Source organism: Babylonia areolata, chromosome 3, assembly GCF_041734735.1.
Source record: "Babylonia areolata isolate BAREFJ2019XMU chromosome 3, ASM4173473v1, whole genome shotgun sequence".
NCBI classification, from domain to species: Eukaryota; Metazoa; Mollusca; class Gastropoda; order Neogastropoda; family Buccinidae; genus Babylonia; species Babylonia areolata.
The window spans coordinates 45,720,252-45,747,701 of NC_134878.1; the positions used below are offsets into that span (position 1 = coordinate 45,720,252).

General features: G+C 47.0%; 1 protein-coding gene across 8 annotated transcripts in view; it reads left to right on the forward strand.

Annotated features, from left to right (window-relative positions):
- Nucleotides 1–27,450, forward strand: part of LOC143280018 (protein phosphatase EYA2-like) — a 320,010-nt gene that overhangs the window by 254,413 nt on the left and 38,147 nt on the right. For 4 of the 8 annotated variants that reach the window (XM_076584469.1, XM_076584468.1, XM_076584472.1 and 1 more), the window contains 6 exons: nucleotides 1,417–1,769; nucleotides 7,068–7,187; nucleotides 10,098–10,186; nucleotides 12,427–12,571; nucleotides 16,688–16,750; nucleotides 17,899–18,071. In XM_076584469.1, coding sequence (XP_076440584.1) covers nucleotides 1,417–1,769; nucleotides 7,068–7,187; nucleotides 10,098–10,186; nucleotides 12,427–12,571; nucleotides 16,688–16,750; nucleotides 17,899–18,071 — 943 coding nt within the window. The remainder of the gene's footprint in view (nucleotides 1–1,416; nucleotides 1,770–7,067; nucleotides 7,188–10,097; nucleotides 10,187–12,426; nucleotides 12,572–16,687; nucleotides 16,751–17,898; nucleotides 18,072–27,450) is intronic. The other 4 variants (XM_076584470.1, XM_076584471.1, XM_076584473.1 and 1 more) reach the window with 4 other exon arrangements.

The following is a 27,450-nucleotide window of genomic DNA, read 5'->3' on the forward strand; positions in this document are numbered from 1 at the left end:
AAACACTACAAGCATATAAAAGCATTGCACTGTGAGCACAGGCACGTTTGTTGCAAGATTTTGCACGAGAAATTAGTTTATCAATTGCGGACGTTAAAACGTTCCCGTCTGATAATGTCAGTCTGTAATAAAGGATCAGACTGCAGTTCCACATTTCTTACCGACAGAGGTTATTCTGTTTTCTCTATCAAATTATTGTGACATCAATATATCTATCTATCTATCTATCTCTATCTATCTATATATATATATATATATATATATATATATATATATATACACGGTTTTGTTTTGTTTTAATTTTGGAGTGTTTGCGTTGCTGGATTGCAGGCACCAACAGCTGTTACAAGCGCAGCAGTCTTTGATTTGCCTTGAAAAAGTGTAAATGGACTCGGTGGTGAAAACATAAGAAAGAACTCTTTTTTTTCTAAAATGGACAGCTTGATGTTTAGGAGATAGCTGGATTGGTCATGGACATAGCCTTTTATTTTAATGCGCGTTCACTTTTTGTTTAAACAGTGTTTTACTTGATGATGACACAATACAAATACGATGAATTGGACAGGAGAACAAGAAGGTCTGATACAGGTTACAGCGAGTCCTGTGTAATGCTTTTCTATGCCTTCACTAAAAACATGTGATCAAGATATGTATGTGTGCAGAAAGTACAATACACCTTAACTTTAATTCGGGGTCCGTCCACATCTTGGAGCGTATTACGTCCCCTAGGTCTGGCCACGTCACCGTCTTAACCTCTGATCTGAAAATGATAGGTTGAAGTTGGAGGGGGACGGAGGGCAGGGGGACAAGGGGGAGAGGGGGGCAGGCACACGGCTAATGCCCATCGCCCACCTATCGGTTTCTTTGAAACTCCTCGCACAGTCGGCGTTGCTGTTGTCTGTTCCTCACCGTTTATCCGCGTGCCAAAGTTACGTGTCGATCTTTCAGTCCTCGTACATGCCGTTGTCAGTTTGAATATTCTTTAGGAGCTTACAGTTCAGCGGAGGAAAAGGTGTATACATGCATGATTATATTGATTGGATGGTGGACCAAAGCTTGTGTTTATAACTTGGGTGTTGAAGGAGAGATTACAAATCACACAGCTGTTCTCTACCTCTATCCTTTGGCGGTCTACTCAGGGCGTCAATGCAAGTTTGGCTGAGGGTTGAAAGTGTCGCTGTTTTGTTTATCTGTGTTTACTGTAGGAGCATGATTAGATTTAGATTAGATTAGATTTTGGAAGAATTTTTATTTGTGAATTCATTCACTTATTGTTTTTAATGACGCCCCTTTTTTTTTATCAACAGACGTGTGAACAATCTCTCCGTTTAGGCATGAGGATGTATTCTAGTACTTTTGCTCGGATCTTCTGACGGCGTTCTTGAGGTGACACCTTCCCCATCTTCTCTCTTTCAGGAACCCCACAGCAGCGGCGGCAGCAGCCTACCAGCAGCTCTTGAACTGCAGCGGACTCTCCTCCTCCACCACCACCTCCACCACCGACGCCCCCACCACCGGCACCACCACCGCCGCCTCCGCCAGCCAGGGCCACAGCGACAGCAGCAGCAGCAACAGCAGCGGCAGCACCAACGTCAGCGTCGGCAAGAGCACGACGGAGGCGGGGTCGGCAGCAGCCATGAACGCGGCGGCTTACATGGGCAGCGGCCAGAACACGGCCTCCTACATGGCCTCCACGGCCAGCTACTACGCCAACGCCCAGGCCAACCACTATGGCCTGATGCCGGGCTACGGCACCACGTCCGACTCAGGTCAGTCAGACCCCTCCATCCCCACCTCAGCCCCATCCCAACCCCTGTGGTGTCTGTTTGCTTGCTTGCTTTGTCCTGCCGTGTTATATCGTCAGCTGCCGTGATGACGACAGGGCTTGGCAGTCCATCGTAGTAGACCGAAGATCACGCAGTCTTTGTGTTCCTCTAGCGCTCCCATCGCCGAGAACACACAGACTGTGTCGTCTTCGGGGTACCAGGTCCCGTCCTCATCAAGGCACTTGAGAGCTAGGATCCTGTGTAAAGGGTCTGAACGCTGCTTTTGACGACTAACTTTAGTACTACCAGGTTGAGTCACGACTCTTCAAGCCTCTTGCTGTGGTGTGACTCGTATGACTTGACGCTGATTGCTTGTGGTGTGACAAGGTGAATTAATGACTGATCAGTGCATGTGCACGATAGTGAGCAAGGGGAAAGACAGGAGGTACGGGAGGGTATGTAAGTGATAGCTGTAAACAAGTTAGTTCTAGTGCGCTGATAATGTAATTCATGTTCATATTATGGCCTTCAAATGCCTTTTCTTTCTCAAAGTAAGGACAGAAAAACGGGGCACAGTGGACCCTGTAGATTTTGGGTGTACATGCGGAACGGGAAAGAGGCGAGTGGTGTACTTTCATGTTCTAATAGCATCACTTTCATTGAGCAGTTCAAGTGAGAAAAAATCGTAGTTGTTAACAGGCTTAGAAATTTTTTTTTTTTTTTTTTTAAAGAGAAAAAAAAAAAAGCCCTTCAGAAATCTTGCAATAAGTTGGACCGGATGTCCTCACAAATCTGTCGTGGCTACCGCCATAGTCACTGAGCAAGCCGTGAAACAGTCAAAAGAAAGGGGAGAGAAGAAGCATCATGACAACACACGAGAACAACAAAAAGCGTTAATGTTCCCAGCTTGGATCGATAGAATAACTGGTTTTGGAGGGCTTGGTTACGGCTTTTCGGGGCGTTCGTAGTGTGTTGTCGGCCGTTGTGTGTATTATTATTTCATTATGTCACGAGAGAAACGGAAATCCGGGGAAAGGGAATTATGTGTGAGGGAGTGAGTGTGTGTGTGTGCGTGTGTGTGTGTGTGTGTGTGTGTGTGTGTGTGTGTTATGTTGGGGGTGAGGGGGGGATTTGGGGGGAAGGGGGTTGAATATGGAGACAGGAGTGTTGGGTGAGAGAGCACCGCATCGTGCCGGCGTTAGATATCAGAGGTAACATACGAGCCAGTTGCATGCACCACACACTGCTGCCTCGGCCCGGTCTCCTGACGGCTGCGGCTTTGCTGCAGATGTGGATACGGACGACAGTTGTCATCGCCTCTCTCTGTGTGTCTCTGTGTCTGTCTCTCAGTGTGTAGGTGTATGTGTGCGTCAGTGTGTGTGTGTGAGAGAGAGAGAGAGATTGGGTGGGACAGGGGCATAGGGAGGGGTGAGAGAGAGAGAGGGAGAGAGAGGAAATGAGCGACAGTGTAGTGGTGTACGTGTGGAGTTTGTCCATCGCGAGTCTCTCTCTCTCTCTCTCTCTCTCTCTCTACAAGAAATTCTCCACCCTGGCAGAAGATAGATAGCATGTTTCGACATTGATCATCTTTTGTTATTACATCCTGTTTACTTTTCATTTTACTGCATAAATTATAGTGTTTGAAATGTGTGTGTGTGTGTTGTGTGTGTGTGTGTGTGTGTGTGTGAAGGGAACGGGAGGGAGGTGGTTGCGTAAAACAAAGGGTGGGGCGGTTTTTTTTTGTTTGTGTTTTTTGTTTTGTTGTTGTTTTTTTTTGGGGGGACTTTCTGTGCGATGTGTGTATGTGGAAATGGAGGTAAGCGTGTGTGTGGGGGGGTGGGGGGGGGGGGGTAGTGTCTCCTCAGGGCTTTAAAAAAAATTCTTCATTATCATTATTATTATTCATATTTTACAAATTCTTATCCGTCTATCAAACGTGGCCACTGTGAGGTAACGATCACTTGGCTCACAAACAACACAGTTTGCTCCACATGTTGTGAGAGAGAGGGTTAACTTTGGTCTGAATCAGCCGCGGAACACACACAGGAAGCTCCCTCGTTTTCCCTCCCCCTTGATCGGAAGCCACAACAGGTGGATGACTGAGGCCCAAGTTAAACGTCAAAAGTTGCAATCAGCCCCGGCCTGTTCAGCAGCCCCTCCCATCCCCCACACCCTCCTCTTCACCGCAACAATCCCCCTTCCACCGTCACAAAACGGACAGGCAAACACTTCAGCTTGAACGCGTGATTGAGGAGGAGGAAGGAGAGACTTTGTACAGACCCACAACCCCCCCTGCCTTGCTCACACTATTAAAGGGGAGAAGAAGAAGAAGAAAAGAGAGAGAGAGAGCTTGAAGAGGAGGGGGTAGGAAGAGTGTCCTGATGGGATGGCGACCGTTGTGGAGCCCATTGTGGCAGGCGTTTAGCACAGGCGTGTCTGCAGAGACGCGGAGGCGACAGAGGATAAACACGGGCATTGTGGCCCCAGGAAGGAAGGAAGGAAAGGGGGTTGGGGGGAGCCCGCTTGTCTGCTCTCTCTCTCTCCAACCCTCTGCCTTGTCGCCCCCCCTCCCAACCCCCCCCCCATCCCCCAGCCCCTCGCGGACCCCCTGCCGTGATCTGCAGACAGGGCTGATTCAGCGAGGGGGGTGAAGAGAAACAGCGGGGAGAATGGATCCTGGAGATTGGGAGCCCCGTACAGTGGGGGTGCTCGTGAGGCAAGAGAAAAGGCGAAGTGTTTTGGCCAGGACACGCCACAGTGAGCATGAGGGGTGGGGGGTGGGGGGGACCTCCAGCCAGGCGGGTGATTGACACTGGAGGGGGATGGGGGGTGGAGGAGGAGGAGGACGACCGGGAACAGGCGACCCATGGCGAGGATCTCATTGACGGCAGCGCCGCCAAGCGGGACCCCCAGAGCCAGCTTCCTCCAAACTGCCGGTATTAATCATCACGGGGCTGAAATGGCCGCGAGCTGGAAGAGTGCGCTTCAATGACCGTCACGGGGGGAGGATGGAGGTGGAGGGCTAGCGGGCGAAACGGCGACATCAGTTGATTCACCCCCCTTTGTGGTGTGACGACAGTTTGAAGGACAGCGCTGAAGAGCTCTCGCAGGGTTGGATGAGGGGCAGGGGTGGTTAAAAAAAAGAAAAGAAAAGAAAAAAAAGAGTATATAAAAAGAGATAAAAAGGGAAAGGATGAAGAGTTCCGGTTCTTTTTATTTGGAGGGGGGGTGGGGGGAGGGGGGAGCCTGGAAGCTGCCTGCTGCACGGGGAGCTGTTTTAATTGGCAGCTCTTTGTCCACGGGCGCCTTTTGATGTCATTATGATTTCTCATTGCGTGGAGCAGGTTTTTTTTGTTGTTTTTTTTCCAGTGTTGGACTGTCGCGTCACAGCACAAGAAGCCGCGAAAATCGTGTGGAGCCTTGACAGGCGTTTAATAATGGTATTTCTCTGTATCGGATTGGGATGGAGGTGTTATACCAAGAGGGGAGCAGTAATAGTCTGTGTCAAATTGGGACAAAAATTCGTATCGGTTGGTTGGGGATGGGGGTAGAGGGGGTGCGGGGAGGGGGGGGGGGTATGGGGCTCCTGTCCCGCGTTTCCGGTGACCTGATGAATCCTGACGTCAGTTTTCTGTGTCCACTCCATTGGTGGTGGCTGTTAATCATTGCTGCTGTGGTACTGTGTGAGGTTTTGTTTGTTTATTTATTTTATTTATTTATTTTTTTTAGGGCAAGGGGGGTACTATATAGGACATTGTTTTCCAACGGTATATTTTTGGAGAGAATGAAATCGTGTGAGAGCATTGAGTAGGTCGGTGGCATTGATGTCAAACATTATTCTGTCTTGCTGGTAGTTGGCTGTCTTGTCATGATGGTGGTTGGTTCACTGTCCTTGCTGACCGCCCCAGCCCCCTGCCACTGAAGGGCAGCTTTTACAAGTTGACGACAGGTCTGTTAAGTGCAGGCGTGGGTGGCTAAGCAAAGTTGTACCCATGACAAAATTGTACGGTATGACTGAACGGCGTTTCAATCGCTCTTGAACGGCTTTCCGCAGTTCATGTATTTGTCCCGCCCCGCCCCCCTCCCCTCCCCCCCCCCCCTCTCTCTCTCTCTCTCTCTCTCTGTGACTGTCTCGTGCAGATTTCAATTGAAACTCATGAAAAAATACAATTGAATATGTATTGTAACATTGTGAAATAGAACACTGTACAGACCAAGGATACAACGATGGAGATAAACGCAAAATTTCTTCTACGGGTTGTATCCATTTCGAAAGAGGGAGTACTGTGGACACTGCTAGGAGGCCTTTGGAGGGCGCTAGATCTGTGGGCAGTGGAGAGACGGCAGGTGGTCGCAGTTTGAACATGATGTATTCATGTTGTCTGCATCCAGTAACATATTGAGCCGAGGGAAGGACGGACACTCAGTGTGGCATGGGGGAGCACACATTACCATGTTTGGTTTAAACGAGATTTTGTTTGAAAACGTCTTGATACAAACGCCATCGAACTCGGCCCGGAAAATCCCAGGTAAAAAGTACTGCTCTCTGAATTGCTAATCCGAAGCTCAGCTTGAACAGGACGTGACTGTATAAGCAAGAAGAGAGAGAGAGAGTGTGTGTGTGTGTGTGTGTACAGGGGAGGTGTGTAGGAGTGGGCGTGGGATAAGTTCCATTAACTTCATGATCCAGAGAATATAAGTGGAATGGGATTGGGCATACAGCAGGGTTCGTGGATGTTTGCTGCATGTTTGTTTGTACTCATACAGCATACATACAGAATTAGTCCTAAAAGTACTCACCAAACACACTAATAATAATTTACTCGGTTGTAGGAAGTCTTTTGTTGTGTGGTCTTCACTTAATTTTCTGTCTGCATTTTTTCTCTGACGTCTGTTCAGACTATGGAGCACCAGTCTGGGTATAAATATTGGGGTTTTCGTTTGTTTGTTTGTTTGGTTTTTGATGTTTTTTGTTTCCACTTCTTCCTGCAGGTTGTAATCGGAAGGGGGTGGAGTGGGGTGGGGGCATTTTCATTAACAGCGCTTTTTGTGTGGCACCCCCTGACCAATGAGAGTGAAATGTATAATTTACTGGCGTTGTTTCGTAGCTGGTATCGATTTTGTCGTGTGTGTGTGTGTGTGTGTGTGTGTGTGTGTGTGTCCGTGTGTGTCCCGTGTTGCATTTCTAGCTGCATTGTGGTTGGGCCAGCATGCAGGCTCTGTGTGTGTGTGTGTCTGTGTGTGTGTCTGTATGTGTGTGTGTGTGTGACGGGCATGTTGCGCTGTGTGTTGCATGTGCAGTGTCGGGCAAAGGGAAAGGTCAGAGCGGCGCGGCGGGGTCCCAGACCGCCAGCCCCAGTCCCTATGCCATGAGTAGCGGCTACGGGCACCTTTCCTCCCAAAACTACTACCCGGGCTCTGGTGAGTCTCGCTGGCGCCTCTGCCTTCTCTCCTTCTCTCCCTCTCTCTCTCTATCTCTCCCTCTCTCTCTCTCCTTCCCCCCTCTCTCCGTCCCTCTCTCTTTCCCTCTCTCTCTCCTCCCTTATCCCCCTCATCATCATTATCCCTCTTTCTCTCTGTCTGTCTCTCCTCTTTCTCTGTCCTCTTTCTGTCTCTCTCTCTCCTCCCTTACTCCCTCACCCCCTTCCACCTCTTTCCTCTTTCTCTGTCTCTTGTCTCTCTCCCCACTCTCTCTCTCTCCCATCTTTCTTTCTCTTTCTCCTCTCCCTCTCTTTCTCCTCTTTCTCTGTCCTCCTTCCCTCTCTCTCTCCTTTCTTCTCTCACTCCCCTCTTTCTCTCCCCCTCTCTCTCTCACACCCATATCTCTGTCCCCTCTTTCTCACTTACGCCTCTTTCTCTGCCCTCCTCTCTCTCTCTCTCTCTCTATCTCTCTCCGCTCCTTTCTCTCCCCTCTCTCTCCCCTTTTTCTCTCTCCCCCATCCCTCTCTCTCTCCTCTCCCTCACTCTCTCCCCCCCTCTCTGTCCACCTCCCCCACCCCGCACCCCCCTCCCCCTGCTTTACTTCCTCTGGGCCCTCCCCCCATCCACCCCTTCGGCCCTCCCAATCCCTCCTCTCCCCCCCACGCCCCTACTCCATCTTGTTCTTCCGTGTCCTCCTCCGTGCCCATGTGCTGGACTTTTCGGTACTTTTTCCAACAGACTTGAGAGGGGGAGCGTGCGTGCTCGTACCATTGTTGCCTTTACAGGTCATTCCCCCCACATCCTGCGGCACCCTCCTCTTCCACACCCCATCATTCCCATTCCCGCCCCGCCCCGCCCCACCCCCACTCCTTCCGTCTTCTCTTCCACGTGTTTTGATTATTCTCTCCCTCCCTCTCTCTCTCTCTCCACTTTTCTTTCACGTTGCCATCTTGACACAGGATGCCTTCAGAACGAGACGTGGTTCACAGGTGAAGAGATCACCTTTGATTCAAGTCCCACACACACTTGCTTTTACAGTACCTGTACGTCTGCTGGACGCGTTCTTGATTAGAATTTTAGCAGCGACAATGTGTGTGTGTGTGTGTGTGTGTGTGTGTGTGTGTTTGCTCGTTCGTATTTCCCCGTTGAAATCTAAATAGAATAACATTTGCATCGTATGTACGTTTGGTGTGCACACTCAGTAACAGGTGTTTTGCATGATCATAATTTTATATATATATATATATATATATGTGTGTGTGTGTGTGTGTGTGTGTGTGTGTGTAGTTCTTTATGGTTGGTAAGTGTATATTCTGGATACCACAAAAGTGTTTTGAATTTTTTTGTCTATTAATCTATTTATTTATTTATTTATTTGTTTATTCATTCATTCATTTTTTAATTAAATGAAGACCAGGTATACGCATTCGAACATGGACTATTATGCCTCCCCCACAACATCATCGTGGTGTGATGACTGTGTAAAAAGCCAGGGGGAATGTCGACAAGTGATAATGAGAGGAAGAGTGAAACTGAAAGACAAGACGAGCATACTTGTATGCATGTGTGGCATCATTTGCAAGTAACGGCAGCCAGCCATCTGATGAAGGCATCCTTTTCACTGCATGGCGAGGAGGCGACACAAGGGTGTTGTTGACAGTGTGGCGTGCATTTGCTGGGTAGCTAGCTGGGTAGCTTTTTCACGTTGGTGCAGTGTGCCCAGTAGTGGTAACGCGCCCCGATTAAGTAGCGTGTGGCCACGCGTTCAAGTCTCAGATACGGACGTAGGTTGTATTGTTTTGTGTAGGTGGTAGGGGTGGGGTGGGGGGTTCGGTTTTTGTTTTGTTTTGTTTTTGCTACCTTCCCTTCTCCCTCCGTCGCCTAGACTTTGAGTGGTGGTTGGTGCTTGTCATTCAGGTGAGACGATATACCTGGAAAATATTCCCGTGTTGCAAGCACGCACAAAGCGCACATAACAGAGTGGAGAACCCACGGCAACAAAAAAAAAGGTTTTGTTGTCCTTTTGGGTGGGCTTCCAGAAAAGACCCCACTTTGATAGCAGAGTAAAACAAATACACTTGCAGACATGGGGGAAAAATGTGGGGGTTGGGGTTAGGTGGGGGGTGTATTAGGATGGAGCTGTATTGTGGGGAGAGAACAATAACAACAACAACAAAAATTGTGCAAGTTTTGCTCGCGCGCGCGCGAGTATTTTGAATGTGTGTGTGTGTGTGTGTGTGTGTGTGTGTGTGTGGACATTGCCGTCAAGAAGCTAAGGCATGATCTTGATCACATGCTATGATCAAGTTGTGTGTGCACTGGTGCCCAGCATGAGAGAATGAACCGTGGGCTGATTTGCAGAAATGATGACGATGATGTGTGTGTGTGTGTGTGTGTGTGTGTGTGTGTGTGTGACACATCAACGTTGAAAGTGAACTAATGACGTTGCATGAGGGTAGTTTTAATTCGTTGTGACTTTGATTGCGATTGATTAGTACTAAACTTCAGTGCTGACGGTTAACGCTATGTGCGTGCCAACCATTGATGCATCCGTGATTGTTGATATTAGCGGTTTGGTGATACAGGTGTATATATATATATATATGTATGTATGTACGTACGTACGTACGTACGTACACACACACACACACACACACACACACACACACACATATATATATATATATATATATATATATTAATACATCGTTTGCTCATGACTTTACAAACCCAGAAGTGGCCCGCAGAGCCACATTTCGTGTGCATAGCTGCACAGTATTCTCGTCTTCTGTATTTTGGTTGTTGTTGTTGAGTGTCATGTCCAATGAAGTGCTGTGTGTGGTCTGGAAGCTGTTGTTTGTGACCTGGCGAGAGGCGCTTGCTGTACATCAGGACACCGACTGTGTGCAGATGCTCATCAGGGTGATGTACTGTGTGCAGCCTCTATGGGCACCGGTGCCTATCCGTCTAGCAACTCTGTCGTGGGTTACCCGCAGACGGTGAGTACAGCCACGATGATGATGGTGATGATGCTGGTGATGATGATGATGATGATGATGTTGATGTTGATAGCGACGATGAGGATGATGTGGATACTTACATAACGCTTATCCTCGGTTTGGAAACGTAGCTCTAAGTGCTTTACATTGCAAATACGGAGTCACTTGCACTACAGGCTTTCCTACCAGGGTAGACAGAGCCGCCATTGAGGGAGGGGGTGGGGTGGGGGTGGAACAGGCCCAGGTGATGGCCTAGTGGTGGTCTGGACGCTAGTCATTCGGATGAGACCGATAAACCGAGGTCCCGTGTGCAGCATGCACTTAGCGCACGTAAAAGAACCCACGGCAACAAAAAGGGTTGTTCCTGGCAAAATTCTGTAGAAAAATCCGCTTCGATAGGGAAAACAAATAAAACTTCACGCAGGAAAAAAAAAAATACCAAAAAGAAATGGGTGGCGCTGTAGTGTAGCGACGCGCTCTCCCATGGGAGAGCAGCCCGAATTTCACACAGAGAAATCTGTTGTGATGAAAGGAGAAATACAATACAATTTTTAAAATCCTTAAACAGTGTCTTCACAAAATCGACCCGGGTTAAAAAAAAAAAAAAAAAAAAAAAAAATCGGCTCTTACGGATAACTGACAGACAAGATAAGGCACAACAACGAAATGTTCCACCAGAATTTTAAGTAGTACGTAAATGAAAATTATAATAACGACGATTATGTAAAACAACAACAACAACAGTAAATTTGATCCCTACAGTATTTTTCCCCGACCTAGATCGCGACTCTTGTCTATAACAGTATCCTTGTCATATGTCATAAGCTCTTGTTGTCGGCCCCCGACGCCCCCCCCCGCCCCCAATCTCCCTAGCACCCCTTCCTCCCCCCCCACCCCCACCCCCCACCCCCACCCCCCATGAAGTAACGAGCTGATGTGGACTGAATACGATGAAGAAAGAAAGAAAGAAAATGAATGTGTCAATGCCAACACACTGCCGGTGATCTGACGTCGTTCCCAGAGCGACAGCATGGAGCTGCAGAGATCTGGAACTGCCCGTGTAATGTGTAGTAGACCTGCTGTGGGTGGGTGGGTGGACGTGTGGAGAGGAGGGAATCACCCCCTTCTCTCCCCTCTCCTCCCCTTCCCTTCCCTCACTCCCCCCCCCCCCACCCCCTACCTTCCCCTCTTCTCCCCTGCAGGCAGCCGGGCATCCATCATCATAGCCCCGGTGCAAACGATTCTTTTATCTGTTGGCCTTAATGGCGGATGCATTAATCATGACAAGAGTGGGTTTTTTGGTGTCTTTTGTTGTTTGTTGTTTTTTTTTAACCCCAGCTACAGCGTTGATCCCTTGTCAACCGTCCTTTTTTTCTTTCTTTCTTTTCTCCCCTCGCCACCCCCTTCCCTCCCCTCCCCCTCCCCTGACTACCGACCTCCCAACCTGCTCACTAGACACCCCCGCCCCTTCCCTAGTCTTCATCCCCCCCCATCCCATACACCTATACCTGATCCCCGCTCCTTTTCTCCTCCCCCTCCCCCGCCCCCCCCCCCCCCCCCCCCCCCACCTCCCCAATGTCTCAAGCAGAATGATGTTGTCGTAGGTGCCCCCAGTTTAAAGTCTGGACTTCTCCAGTAGTATGCCCAGTGTGGAAGGGGACATTTTATCATTTCTTGTAAAGTTGAAATCTCTCGCGTCGAAATGTGCCTTGTTGTGTTCACGTAATGGCCTGATAGTCGTTCAGCTGAATTCGGGTCAACAGAAGGGTTGTTTCGTATTTATTGTTTAAAAAATAATTAAAAACAACAACAACAAAAACAGGCATTCAGGAATGTTGTAGCATATCATCTTGTGTGAGAGAGAGAGAAAAAAAGAGGAAATTTCAGAGGTTGGAAAAATGTGAAAAGTCTTAGCAACTTGTGTGTGTGTGTGTGTGTGGTGCCTCTGTGTGTGTGTGTGTGTGTGCGCGCGCATGTGTGTGTGTGTGTGTGTGTGTGTGCGCGCGCATGTGTGTGTGTGTGCGCGCATGTGTGTGTGTGTGTGTGTGTGTGTGTGAATGAAACAGTTGTATTCAGTTATCATTTAGCCCATCAATCATGGTTCATAGACATAACACGAAATAGTATAATAAACATCCATAGTGAATATAAGAGTGTTAGAGATGTGTGAGTTAAAACTAAACTGTATGTGTGTGTGCGCGCGCGCGCGTGTGTGCCTCTGTGTGTATGTGTGTGTGCAGGGGATGGAGTGGTTTCCCAACAACTACACGCAGAGTTTCTACCAGACCCAGTACCCCTACCTGGCCAGTGCCGGGGGTGCTGTGACCACCGTGCCTTCCACACAGACATATCAGCTCATCGACAGCCCCGTCACCACTTCAGCAGGTAGGCTGTCTGCTGGACAGGCCTGGGAAAGGGGGAGGGGGGGGCACAAGGCGGTGTGGGGCGGGGGCACAAGGGGGTAGGGGGCAGCCAAGGGTGGGGTGAGTAGGGGGGGAGGGGGGCAGATTGGGGTGGGGGTGAGTTGGGGGGAGCCCAGGGGGTGGGTTGGTTGGGGGGAGTCCAGGGTAGGGGTGTGTTGGGGGGGCAGCCCAGGGGGTTGGGGGCAGCCCAGGGTGGAGTGTGGGGGGAGCCCAGAGTGGGGTGTGGGTTGGGGGAGGCAGACAAGAGGGGGAGTTTGGGGGGGGGGGGGCAGCCCAGGGATGGGGGAGGGGTGTTGGGGGGAAGCCCAGGGTGGGGGGAGTGTTTGGGGGCAGCCTGGGGTGTGTGTGTGTGTAGGGGGGGGGCCAGCGCAGGTTTGGGGAGTATTGAGGGGGCAGCCCAGGGTTTTGGGGGGAGCCCAGGGTGGGGGTGTTGGGGGGTGCAGCATGGGGTGTTGGGGGGGGAGCAGCCCAGGGGTGGGGGGGTGTTGGGGGCAACCCAGGGGGGGGGGGTGTTTGGGGCAAGCCAGGGTGGGGGGGTGTTTTGGGGCAGCCCAGGGTGGTGGGGTGTTGGGGGCAGCCCAGGGGTGGGGAGGAGGGTTGAGGGAAGCCGAGGGGTGGGGGAGTGTTGGGGGCAAGCCAGGGTGGGGGGGGTGCTGGGGGCAGCGCAGGGTGGGGATGGGGGGTGTTAGGGGCAGCCCAGGGTGTTGGGGGCAGCCCAGGGGTGGAGGGTGTTGGGGGCAGCCCAGGGTGTTGGGGGCAGCCCAGGTGTGGAGGGTGTTAGGGGCAGCCCAGGGTGTTGGGGGCAGCCCAGGGGTGGAGGGTGTTGGGGGCAGCCCAGGGTGGAGTGTGGGGGGAGCCCAGTGTGGGGTGTGGGTTGGGGGGCAGCCCAGGGTGGGACTCAGTTAGGGGCAGCCAGAGAGGGGCAGCCTATGGTGGTGGTGAGTGGAGGCGGGGGTCCAGGGTGGGGGTGGGTTGGGGGCAGCCCAGAGGGTATGAGGCAGCCAGGGTGGGGAGAAGGGGTTTAGCCAAAGGCGCTGGGGAGAAGGCAGCCCAAGAGCATCTTAGTGAGTGACCCTGAAAGTGTGTGTCTCTTGTTCGTTTCATTATTTAATGTGTCCTCCTGTTTGTGTCTGATTGTGTAATGTGCCCTCCGGTTTGTGTTTGATTGTGTAATGTGTCCTCCAGTTTGTGTCTGATTGTGTAATGTTTCCCCCAGTTTGTGTCTGATCGTGTAATGTGTCCTCCTGTTTGTGTCTGTGTAATGTGTCCTCCAGTTTGTGTCTGATTGTGCAATGTGTCCTCCAGTTTGTGTCTGATTGTGTAATGTGTCCTGTTTGTGTCCGTGTAATGTGTTCTCCAGTTTGTGTCTGATTGTGTAATGTGTCCTGTTTGTGTCCGTGTAATGTGTTCTCCAGTTTGTGTCCGTGTAATGTGTCCTTCTGTTTGTGTCTGATTATGTAATTTGTCCTCCTGTTTGTGTCTGATTATGTAATTTGCCCTCCTGTTTGTGTCTGATTATGTAATTTGTCCTCCTGTTTGTGTCTGTAATGTGTCCTGTTTGTGCCTGTGTAGTATGTCCTCCTGTTTGTGTCTATGTAATGTGTCCTGTTTGTGTCTGATTCCGTAATGTGTCCTGTTCGTGTCTGTGTAATGTGTCCCACAGTTTGTGTCTGTGTAATGTGTCCTGTTTGTGTACGTGTAATGTGGCCTCCTGTTTGTGTCCATGTAATGTATCCTCCTGTTTGTGTCTGTATAATGTGTCCTGTTTGTGTCTGTGTAATGTGTCCTGTTTGTGTCTGTATAATGTGTCCTCCTGTTTGTGTCTGTGTAATGTGTCCTGTTTGTGTCTGATTCCGTAATGTATCCTCCTGTTTGTGTCTGTGTAATGTGTCCTCCTGTTTGTGTCTGTATAATGTGTCCTGTTTGTGTCTGTGTAATGTGTCCTGTTTGTGTCTGATTCCGTAATGTATCCTCCTGTTTGTGTCTGTGTAATGTGTCCTCCTGTTTGTGTCTGATTTCGTGATGTGTCCTCCTGTTTGTGTCTGATTGTGTAATGTGTCCTCCGGTTTGTGTCTGATTGTGTAATGTGTCCTGTGGTGTTTTTTTTCCAGATTTTGTAATGTACCCTCCAGTTTCTTTCCAGTTTGTTTTTTGACCCCAGTTTGTCTGATTTCGTTAAGTGACTCCCAAATTCTGACTTAAAAAAAAAAAAGTAATGTGTCATTTGAGTTTGTACCATCCATCTCGATGCATACTTTTTTGTTTTAAATGTTCTTGAGAGAGAGGGGGGGGGGGGGGGGGGGAAGAAGAAAAAAACAAAAAACCAAAAAAAAAACCCAACCCAAAACGTCTTAGCTTTTTCAAGCATTTGTTGAATGATATTGATAATAGTTCGAGCATGTTGTGGGTTGAGGAATAGTCAGTTGAAGTTTTGGTCTCAGGAAGGAGAGGAGAGTTGAAGGCGCGGGGGGGTTGGGTGGGGGTGGGGGGTGGGGGGGGGCTTCTTTTGTTAGTGTTTATCAGCTCGGTATCTGCCTTTTTATTTTTATTTTAATTTTTCCCCCGCCTAAGCCCCCCAGACGGTCCACTCCTTCCCTTCCATTGTGAGCAGTTCTCACTTGTCAGCGACCGTCCCTGTCTTCTCCCCCTCTCTCTCTCTCTCTCTTATCTGTCTGTCATCTTCTCACAACACAGGTCTCGGCGCCAGGCCTTCCGAGGCTTCCTCTCCCACCCGCCCCCATCCCCTAACCCCACACACCCCTTTCTTTTTTTCTTCTATTTTTAAGGAGCAATAATCGTTATTCGTTTTTTTTGTTTTGTTTTGTTTTGTTTTTTGTTTTTTTGTTTTTTTACACGGAGTCGGGTACACTATGATAATACTACTGTCCGCGGACACGAGAACATTGCGTGTATGTGTGGAGAGAGAGAGGGAGTTGGTGGAGGGTAAAAAAAATGTTAATATATGTTTTGGAGAGAGAGAGGGGGGGGGATCGAAACCGAAACTTGAGAGAGAGAGAGAGAGAGAGAGAGGATGGTGGGAGGTGGATGTTGTTTATAAAGACAGAAAATAGAACGAGGATTCAGAGACCCAATTTACCGCATCACCCGTGATGCATAATTCGGTGGCATTAACGTTGTCGTCCACACAACCCCAGACTTCTCAAAAAAAAGGATGTGAAATCAGATTATTTGCGTTGGTATGTTGATAAACCTTATTCTGTTCTCTGTAAATCATTATGGTAAATGATTATGCTCTTGAATACAACATACCGTTCACTGTACTAATAATTATTATGTTCTTGTCTATGGGAAAAACAAAAACAAACAAACAAACAAAAAAACAACAAAAAACAAACAGAAACAAAAATCACACACACACACACACACACACACACACACACACACACACACACACACACCCAAACCACAAAAAACACACACGTCTGTCTTGACGAACTTACTGATGACGTTTTGCTGCCAGACAACCTTGCCAGTTTGCTTATCACACAAACACAAGAACTTGTTCAGAATGAAGAATAGTATGTTATATCAAAAAGGGAAATTTTCGTGTGGTGGTGTGTCCTGCACAAGCAGTGAGCGGGAATCGCAACCACTCAGTATGAACACATAAAAGATCATCTGCGTGTGAGTGACGAGTGGCTGATACCATGTCCTTGGTTTTTACCACGGTAGTGTATACCATATCCTTGGTTTTTACCACGGTAATTTATACCATGTCCTTGGGTTTCTTTACCACGGTAGTGTATACCATATCATAGGTTTTTACCACGGTAATGTGTACCGTGTCTTTGGTTTCTTAACCACGGTAATGTATACCATATCCTCGGTTTTTACCACGGTAATGTATACCTTGCCCTTGGGTTTTTTTTTTACCACGGTAATGTGAACCATGCCCTTGTTTTTTGTGGGTTTTTTTTTACCACGGTAATGTGTACCATGTCCTTGTTTTTTTTTGTGTGTGTTTTTTTGTTTTTTTTACCACGGTAAATTTGCTGGGCTTCAAACCCGCCGTGCTGGTTTTCTGCCCACATTGTATGCACTGTGCCGTTTGTTTCAGAAGGCAACTATGGCCAGATAGCTAGTCCTTCACCGCCGTTGAAAGAAAACGGGAATGCTGCAAGTGAGTATTGGTCCCCAGCTTGCACAGCTGAAACGGATCTTAATTCATGGTGCAGATGCACACAAACAGCACGCGAGATTCACATACATGCTTCTGTTACACATACCATACAATCAAAAACAAAAAAAAAGAATGATGTCAAATGAACAAAGAAGAAAACAGAAAAAGCCCCATTCGCGCGATCACGCAAGCACAAAGGACATGCATATGATATGATACTGTAATTAAACATACACATGATGATTACAGAGTGCTGTTCAAGAATATAATCACAGTCATAAACACGCAATAAGCACGGAGAACAGGCATATATCGTCATACTGTCAGTAAACAGAGACATTATGAGAGCAAAAGATCTATTCAGCAATACGGTCATTATTTTGTTCTGATACTCTTTTTGTGACTCGGGGTGGCGACTGCTGGAGTAGGAAGGAGAGAGGGGGTGGGGGGAGTTGGTGTGTGTGTGGGGGGTATACAACAAATTGTTCTGTGTGACATATTCAGGATTAAGATGCCATACCAGTCTTAGATAAAGGCTAATTTTTTTTGTTGGCACTTTTTTTTTCTTCTTCTTCTGTCATTGCTGCTGTGTGCACATGTCCAATGATCGGTACAAGGACAAGCCCGAAGCTTCCGATAGGAAATGTCTGGGTTTGTTCCAGTGTACCTTTAGTATACCTGTGTGCCAGCTGAATCAGTCGGCAGCATAGACGGCATTAGCGGGAAAAAATGTGTGCCTTGTAAATGGAGAGAGTTGCCACTGTTAAATTGTTGTTTAATCCTTTTGTTCCCTTGGACTCTTTGTTCTTTCATTTCGTATTCGGTTGTTCGTTTGGATACCGTTCTTGTGAATCGCCCGCCCGGTGACATGTGTTTGGTTGAAAGAGCACGCGGTATACAAGCTGATAATTGTTTTGTGTGTGTGGCTTATTAAGTTTCTTTTAATGCTGTGTATATGAAATTATCTCGCGCTTTTCGTGGTTTTTTTTGTTTGTTTGTTGCTGTTTCATTTCATTTCGCGGATGAAAGAGACGTTGTTGTTTGTTTGTGTGTGTGTGTGTGTGTGTGTGTGAATGAAACCCAAATCTCCCCCTCCCCCCCCAGCCCCCACACCTGTGACTGGCCGTCGATAATCCCAAGTCTCGCAGACCCGGGCCCCAATGTTGCAGGGCGCGGCACGAGGAACCGGACCAGCAAGAGGCCCCAGCCCTCCCCGGGGCCCGAGTCGGACCTGGAGCGGGTGTTCGTCTGGGACCTGGACGAGACCATCATCATCTTCCACTCGCTGCTCACCGGGTCCTATGCACAGAGATACGGCAAGGTGAGGAGAGGGGGGGGGTCGTTTGGTGGCGGCAGCGGTTGTTGTGGTGGTGGTTGTTGTGTGGTGGTGGTTAGCGTGTGGTGGTGGTTGTTGTGTGGTGATTGTGTTGATGGTGGTGGTGGTTGTCTGGTGGTTGTATGTGTGCGTGCGTGCGTGTGTGCGTGTTCGTTCATTCTTTAGTTTAACGTCTTTTCTTGATAAGTGATATTAGACGGTGTGTGTTTGTTCTTGTTGTGGTGGTGTGTGCGTGTGCGTGTGTGTGTGTGTGTGTGTGTGTGTGAGCGCGCCCGTTTTGTGTTGTCTCTCTCTTCTTCTCTCCCTCTCTCTCTCTCTCTCATATATATATATATATATCTCCCCCACTCTATCTCCTTTTGTCCTTCTTCATCCTTTTGTTTCAGTTATGTGGAATCCTGGTCTTACTCGCTGTTTAACCTCATCCCACACTGTAACCAGCATGACGTGTGCGTGTTTTATTATCGGAGAGGGGGAATGGGGGAAGTTGGGGGGGGGGGGGGGGGGGGGCAAAAGTGATAGACAGAATCAGCAAGAGACTGTATGCTTTATAATCTCTTCTCTATTGATTGTCTAATCGTTGAGGTGTTGTCGGCTATGGGTCGTAGATAGATGAGTATAAAGTCACTCAAGGTAAAAAAAAAATGTGGAGTTGGTTTTGTTTTTATTACAGCGTGGATGGCTTGAGCGCGCGCACATGTATTATACACAATGACGCGCGCACTATATCGCGCGCACACGCACACACACAGACACAGACACACACACACACACACACACACACACACACTCACACACGCACACACATGAACACACCCCACCCCTGTTCTCCTTTCACCTTTGTGTGAGCTAGGGGTGTATTAAGCGGACTGTCCCTGGGGCTGTGGGCAAAGGCAAAGGCCAAAGATGGAAGATTAAGAGTCCGGGAATTGTTTTTGAAGGGGGGAGGAAAAGGGCGTCTGGGCCACGTGTGTGTTTGTGTGTGTGTGTGTGTGGTGTTTGTCTGTGTGAGAGTGTGTGGCTGTGTGCGTGTGTGTGTCTTTGTGTCTGTGTGTCTGATGTGTGTCTCTGTGTGTCTGTGTCTGTTTATGGATGTGTGTTTGTGTGTGTGTGTGCATGTGTGTGTGTGTCTTTGTGTGTGTGTGTGCATGTGTGAGTGTGTGTCTTTGTGTGTGTGTGTGCATGTGTGTCTTTGTGTGTGTGTGTGTCTTTGTGTCTGTGTGTGTCTGTGTTTGTGTATATGTTTGTGTGTTTGTGTCTTTGCGTCTGTGTGTGCATGTGTGTCTGCTGTGTGTATGTGTGCGTGAGTGTGTGTGTGTGTGATTGTGTCTGTGTGTGCATGTGTGTCTGCCGTGTGTGTGTGTGTGTGGAGCGGGGCTGGAAAGGTGGTGGATAGGCGGTGATGGAGGGAGGGGCGGGGGGGGGGGGGGTGAGTGAGGAAGGGTTAGGGGTGAATGCTGAAGGCGGTAAACAAAGCAACATGGAAGTAGTATAGTGGCTGTGGCGCGGGCGGAGTGATACACGGGTGATAAGGTGGGGAGGGGGGGGGGGAGAGGCTCGTTTGGTGATGAGGCCCTGTGATCGTGCAGAGTATACAGCGAAGCGAAGTAGTACTACACTCCCCTGAAACCCTCCTCCTCTACTACTACTATTACTACTACACCCTCCTCGCAACGTACATCTATCTATCTGTCGCCGCTCGCTACAACAAGGGTCTTTATGAGGCAGATGCCTTGCAGCTGTCTTGGCATTGGGTTTTTTTGTTTTTGTTTTGTTTTTTTCCCCCAGTGCACAAGTCTTTTTAGTCTTAGTCCCGTTGATTTTTTTGTTTTTGTTGGGGGGGTTTTTCACGTTTTTTTTCCCCCTTCTCCTCCCTCCCCTCTCTCACTCTCCTGAAGTGTATAGATCCCTGTTCTGTTTGTTATTGTCGTGGTTCACTGTGTGTTGGTAGAGTTTGTGTGTGTGTGTGTGTGTGTGTGTGTGTGTGTGTGTGTGTGTGTGTGTGTGTGCTGTCTGACCCTCTCCCACCCCCACCCTGACACCCCTTATCTTTCCAAAAATGAGGCGGGAGTTTAGAGGATATATATGTCGGCCACTCCTAATGACGGTGATGATAATGATTGTATTGATAACAATAATGATGCTAATGATAATAATTATATGATAATAATAATGGTGATAATAATAATAGTAGATAGTAATAATGGATACTTACACACCATTCTGTCTCAGAAACTTCTCATGGTGCTTTACGCAGCGATTGTTTTTCCCCATCATTTTACTTCTTCACCTTTCCCTACCTTTTCGGTCGGTTCTGTCTTCATTTTGTGTGTGTGTGTGTGTGTGTGTGTGTGTGTGTGTGTGTGTGTGTGTGTGTGTGTGTGTAATCTACTTCACTTTGTTTCCTCCTCTTTTTTTTCTCTTTCTTTCCATCAGTGCCGTCTTTGCTTTCTCCCTCCTTTTTCCATCATTTACTTTTTTCGTGTTTCTCCCATTTTTTCAGTCAGTTATATTTTCTTTTCTTTTCTTTTTTTCTTTTTCCTTTTTTTTTATATAAAGATTATTTACCTGTTCATCTTCTTTCATATATTTTTGTTGTTGTTGCTTTTTTTCTTCTTCTCATTTTAGTGCCTAAGTTCTTCGGGCTGTTTCATTGGTTTTCGTACAAGTTCACGATGTGTGTGATATATATCTCTGTTGTAAGGTTGTTGCAGATTTGTATTTTGTAGAGAGGGCAGAACGGCAGTCATTTTAAAAAGATTAAGATCAAAAGAAATAGGGGAGGGGGGGGGGGGGGGGTGTTCTTGAACGTTAGTTCTGGAAATTCGACACTGGTGCGTTGACCTGAGTCCTTGTCTGTTGCAATCACTGTCTGCATGTTAATGATGCATCAAATTTCTTTTTTCACAAATGGTTGGGGAGATGGGGGGGGGGGGGCATGGGAGAGATGAATGTTGTGTTTGGAAAACAATAAAAAGAGAAAAAAGGAAAAGAAAATCTTTTTATCTTGCAGCTGTCCTGTCCTTCTTTCTTCTACAACACCACACAACCCGTCCCTTCTACCTCAATTTTTTTTTCTTTTCTGATTAAAAAAAAAATTTTTTTTTTTTTTTAGTGCTTTCCCCTATTTCTTCCAAACCCCATTTTCCGCGAACCAAAAAAAAAAAGGTCAGCTGGTGCCAGTTGCATTGCTTGGTTCTAACTTTTTGACAGTTACACGTGACTAAATGCCTACTTTGACTGAACTACGCCATTGGTCAGTTCCATACTACACACAGTTAGTAACGGGGTTACGACCATACCAGGCTCTTCCGTCCGAGCAATGCAACTGGGTCCTGCAGGGGAGGACAACTAAAAAGAAAAGAAAACAACAAAAAACAAACCACGATTTCCCCAGTCTCGTCATATTATATACATTGCTGCCATCTTCCAGCAAGATCCGTCCGTCAGTCTGTCCGTGTGTCTGTCTGCCTGTCCGTCCGCATGGCTGATTCTTGTTGGTGTGTGGTGGGTGTGGAAGGGGGGAAGGGCTACTTATCTGGCCTGTCTCATCCATTTGAGTTGTTTCCGCCGTTCTGCGCGCACTGCTTCTAACGCAACAAAGATAGCACAGAAATAGGTGTCAGCGGCTATGGTGTGTGTGTGTGTGTGTGGAGGAGTGGGGTGGAGAAGGGGATGAGGGTGGTGTGATGGTGATGTGTATGTGTGTGTGGGGGGGGGGGGGGGGGAGGTGGATGGGGGTGGTGGTGGTGATGTGTATGTTTGTGTGTGTATGTGTTCCAGCAATGTTTTTTTTTTTGTTTTTTTTTTTTAATACAAATTTATCATGATTTAACGTTGAATAATCACAAGTCCATTTAAGTTAAAGTTTGAAATCCGGAATGAATTATTCGTTTGGTTGTTGAGAGTGAATGGATGTGTGTGTGTGTGTGTGTGTGTGTGTGTGTGTGTGTGTGTGTGTGTTGTATGCGTTTGTGTTGTGTGTGTGTCAGTTTCAGTTTCAGTTTCAGTAGCTCAAGGAGGCGTCACTGCGCTCGGACAAAACCATATACGCTACACCACATCTGCCAAGCAGATGCCTGACCAGCAGCGTAACCCAACGCGCTTAGTCAGGCCTTGTGTCAGTGTATGTGTGTGTGTTCAAGCAGTTAAGAAATTTTGTCGTCATGATGAAACGTTGAATCATAAGTCCATTTAAGTTAAAGTACGAAATCCGGAATGAATTATTCGTTTGGTTGTTGAGAGTGAATGAATGTGTGTGAGTGAGTGTGTGTGTGTGTGTGTGTGTGTGTGTGTGTGTGTGTGTGTGCGCGTGTGTGTTCAAGCAATTTTTTTTTTCATCATGATGTAACGTTGATTCATCACAAGTCCATTTAAGTTAAAGTTTGAATGCCGGAATGAATTATTCGTGTAGTTGTTGGGAGTGAATGAATGTTTGTGAGTGTGTGTGTGTGTGTGTGTGCGCGCGCGCGCGCGCGTGAGCAACAGACGCTAAAAGGTCTCGTGTGTGTGTGAGCGGCAAAAAAAAAAAAAAGGTTCAACACTACACTGCACCACACTACATTACACTACACTATACTACACTACATTTCAGCGCATGCATCGTTCCGTCCGTATGTGTGTGGTGTGTGTGTGTGTGTGTGTGTGCACGTGTACAAGCAAGCGGACATTATTATTGTGGTTGTGTAAGCGGCTAAATAAAAGGCCCCCTACACTACACAATAGCACACCAGTATTGTAAAGCCTTTTCAGGTTTTTTTCCGGCTTGTCTCGCGCTAGACCACTATTACTCCCTACCTCGCACTGAGGCCGTTGTTGGCTTAGATCAGAGAGAAGCGGCTTTATGGTGGTTGCTTTGTCAGTTCCTATCGGAGCCTCTCTCTCTCTCTCTGTCTGCCTGTCTGTCTGTCTGTCTGTGGGAGGTGGGGTGGAGGATGGACACGTGATGGTGGGGGTGATTAAGGGGTAGGGGGTGTTGGTGGTGGGAGTACTGATATAGTTTTGTTGATGATAGTCTCGGGTTATTGAGTGAAGGAAGAAAAAGATGTGATGATCATTCACGCGTGTGCTGTGCGGGTCGAAAAAGGTTGTGTGACGTAATTCTCCACCTCGAGTCACGTGATAACGGTGGTAAAGGATGACTTTAAGTAGATGTGTCAGAACTGAGCACTACCCCATCCCCTCCAAACCCCCAAACCCCTTCCCCCAACCCCCCGTCCTTTCTTCTCAACTCCAACACATCACTTCTGTCTGTCTGTCTGTCTGTCTGCCTGTCTCTCTCTCTCTCTGTCTCTCTCTCCCCACCCCCACTCCCCCTTCATCTTCATAAAGTAAGAAAACTTTCGTTTGCAGTTTGAAATCATTATGCCTATAGTTCACACATACCAACTTTTGCTTCTTAATGTACCTGGTGGTTTACTTACCGAGCATTGACAGTTACAATACTTCTGATTATGTCTTTGTCTAATTTGGTTCATTTTGTTCTTACCTGAATGAAGATATGCATATGCGCTGAGCGACGGTTGGTCGACATTTGTGAAATAGTGTTTGAGGAATTTATTTGTTCTGTGTTAATGTTTTTTTGTTTTTTTTTCGTTGACAATGCCCATGAAATTGTGAAGCCCATGTCATTATGGCATTTATGCTGATGACATTAAACAGTTTCCGTGTCCCCTTCATCTCACTGGTTTATTGTCTGTTCACACCGAGGTGATTTGGAAATGTACGCCGCATTCATTTCATTCCTTTTTTTTTTTTTATCCTCTGTCATAATCACGATGACTGCGGGTAGAATGAAAATAAAAGGGGGGTGGGGGTTGGGGGTGGGGTATCGTTTAAGTACGCTGTATTATTATTATTATTTTTAATAATGATTATAATGATATAATAATGATGATGATGATAATTGGAAGAAGAAGAGTTATGTTGTATTTTCCTTTAATTATCTTTAAAACGGAGATTGGAACTAAAACAGCCTCTTCTTTCACACTTTTTTAATTTTTATTTTTATTTATTTATTTAAAAACAATTTTTTGGGGGGTCAGCCACGTTCAGATTTCAAACATACATTGATAAACGCTAAATGAAAACAGGAAAGGATGATAACTTAGAAATAACAAAACAAAAAAAAACAACAACCAAAAAACGTTACATCGACGGCCACAAAATTTCTCTTGAAGTTTTGCTCCTAATGATCGACGTGGGGGGGCGGGGGGGGGGGGAGTAGACTGGTTGTGTGAGACGTTCCGTTAGCCTCCTCGTGAATTGTTATTGCAGTGTCGGTTAGACACCCGTTCATTCTCTTTCTGGAAATGATAAATCACATTCCACTTTTTTGTTTTGAAATCCTCTTAAGGAATCTCTTTGCTTCCAATATTCAGAACAGTTTTAACGCCAGTATATGTGTGTGTTGTGTGTATGCGTGCGCGTGTGTGTGTTTTGTGTGAGTGCTTGTGTGTGTGTGCGTGTGTGTGTGAAAGATAAATAGTACACGCGGTATACAATGTCCAGTGTCACAAAAGAGGGAGGGGGAAGACGGGTGTGTGTGTGGGGGGGGGGGGGGGAGGATGAGGGTGAGGGGATTGGGGTTTCGGAGCACGCTATATGTACTAGTTTTTATAGTCCGCTTGATCTGGGGCTAAAGAACGAGGTAGAGAGAAAGTAGGGTGTGTTGAGAAAAGGCACAGAGAGAGAGAGGTGGGGGGGGGGGGATGGGGAGTGGGAGGGGTTGGGGGGGGCGTGGGGGGGGGGGAGGATGGGGAGTGGGAGGGGTTGGGGGGGCGGTGGGGGGGGGGGGGGCTCCAGGAGCACAATACTGCTGATTGTTCTCTATGGGGAAACTCAAGTCATTTGACGAAAGAGCGTGAAGAAAGGAGAAAGGTTTTTTCTCCCCCGTCTCGCCGCCTCCACGTTTTGTGCAGCCTCCCCCCACCCCTCTTGTTTTGTTTTGTTTGTTTTGTTTTTCTTTCTTTTTCCCCCTGTTTGTGTGTCTGTGTGTGGTTGGTTGTGGTGTGTGTGTGTGTGTGTGTGTGTGTGTGTGTGTGTGTGTGTGTGTGTGTGTGCTGCTTCTCCTCCGGTTCCTTCTCCTCCTTCTCCTCCTGCTTCTTTTCTTCTTCTTCTTCTCCAGAACACAACCTAGGTGATTAAGACACTGGAGAAACTCTAAGAGAGAAGAATGTAGTGTGAAGGCATTCGTCATTAAAAAGAAAAAAAAGAAAAGGTAGATAAACTGCAGAGAAATACTGCGTTAAGTAGTACGTGAATGAATGTTTTAGCAGACATAAAGAGTTTTGTAATATTTCGGCAAAGAGACACACAGAGAGTTTTTGTCACTTGCAAGAGTTGTCGTCTGTACTGACGATGGTGGTAGCTTTTCAACTGAATTAAAAAGTCGGAGCTTTCTTTCCTTTGATGGTAGTGGGTTTTTTTTCTTTGAAGATAAGAACAGATGTAGTTGCATACATGTATGCATGTATTATGATGTACAAGTATTTCTGCATCTGTGAATGTGGGTGGGTGGGAGGATGGTAGTATGCAGTATGTTTGTGTAGTTTGGTAGGTGCATTTCGATTTGTATCTGTGGCATTAAATGTAATATGTGGTTTACAATATCATATATGTCTTTAAAGCATCTGGAACAATTTTCTGTAGAAACTGTTTCCTCTTGAAACTGGACTTTATGGAAATTGAAATTGCTGCAAAAGACAAAGTGCTGAATTTAGAATAGACAGGAGGGGGTGTCGGGGGGGTGTGCGGGGGGGGGATTGAGGAGAGGAATAGTCAAACTCAAAGTGAGTAAATTTACTGTTACGTTTTCGTTTTTAGGGAGAGAGAAAAAGGGGAACACTGTTTTCCGTTTTAAGGGTGTTTTTCCAATGGGTTTGTTGTTTCAATGTCAAATAATTATATCAGTTTGTGAATACATGTATTGGTGGAGTTATCAGGTGATTTTTAAAATAACCATATTTTTAAAAAACAACAACAACAACAACGAAAACAGCTTTCTTCCAGGAAATTAACAACAAACACCATGATGATGCCCGCAAAGTTTTTGTACACAGTTTTGTATTTTAAAAATTTGACTAAACAAATCCGATGATTTCCACAGGACAGGAGGACAAGAAAATCTTTTACATAAAGTCCTGTCGTGATATTCGGGGGTAAGAGTCTGATGAAATCTGCCGTACATCGATATGCGTTTACATAATTTTTGCCCCCCCACACACCCCTCCGCTGCCGTTGAGACCAGTGAAATCAACGATTTTCAAGGCTTTGTAGCTGTCGTAATAACATTTTTTCTTTCTTTTTTTGTGGAGTTGATGAACAAAAAAACCAAACAAAAAAACCCAACAAACAACAACAAACAAACAAAAAACAAAAAAAACCAACTTGCGAACCTGAATAACTGTCACGGTTCTCAAACAAATATTTTCAGCTATTCAATTATATAGAAAGGCGTTGTTTATTATTATTATTATTATATTTTATCCGGCTTGCCACGTACCAGTGCCCTCACACACACACACACACACACACACACACACACACACACACACCCCAACCCCACACCGCTTTATATTGCACGTAATTTCTTTACGGTGTGAATTATGTCCGTCGAGTCAACGGAAGCCGTAGCTACGAAGTCGCCGGTAAGACGGTATTGGGACTAATTAAGGGGCGTGAGATAAACAAATTAAACACACACACACACACACACACACACAAAACGAGTTATTATGCGGCGGGGAGGATGAAGAGGGTGCTCCGACATATTGCTGCAGAACCAAAGAGAAGTGACGCTGGAAAATGGACTATCGTTTTGTATGGAGAGAGAGAGAGAGAGAGAGAGAGAGAGAGAGAGAGAAGCAATTTTGCAGCGATAGGAGAAGAACTAGGAAACGCGATTATTATTTTTGGCTGGCGCTTCTCAACAACATCTGTGTTGTTGTCGCTGTAATATTATTACCCGCAGCTTGGTAGAAGTGACGCTTTTTCGGGGAGGGGGGGGGGGGGGGGGGCGGGGGGGCATTAAAACGTGGCTTTTCCACAGCTAATTCATTTTCCCAGTTTATATTTCTGTGCCGAGTTGGAGACAATGATGACGACAATAACCAACGTCCTCCACCCATCTCTCTCTGTGTGTCTCTCTCTGTCTCTCTGTCTCTCTGTCTCTCTCTCTCTCTCTCTCTCTCTCTCTCTCTCTGTCACCACCGCTGCCGATGAAACTAATCAAATCAACGATTTCCAAGCCTGGGGAAATAGGAAATGAAATGATGAAAAAATTACAAGTATTGCCCTAGTTTTGTTATTTTTATCTCTTGCCTTTTGTATGTTTTTTCTTCTTCTGTGGCGAGAGTTGGAAAGC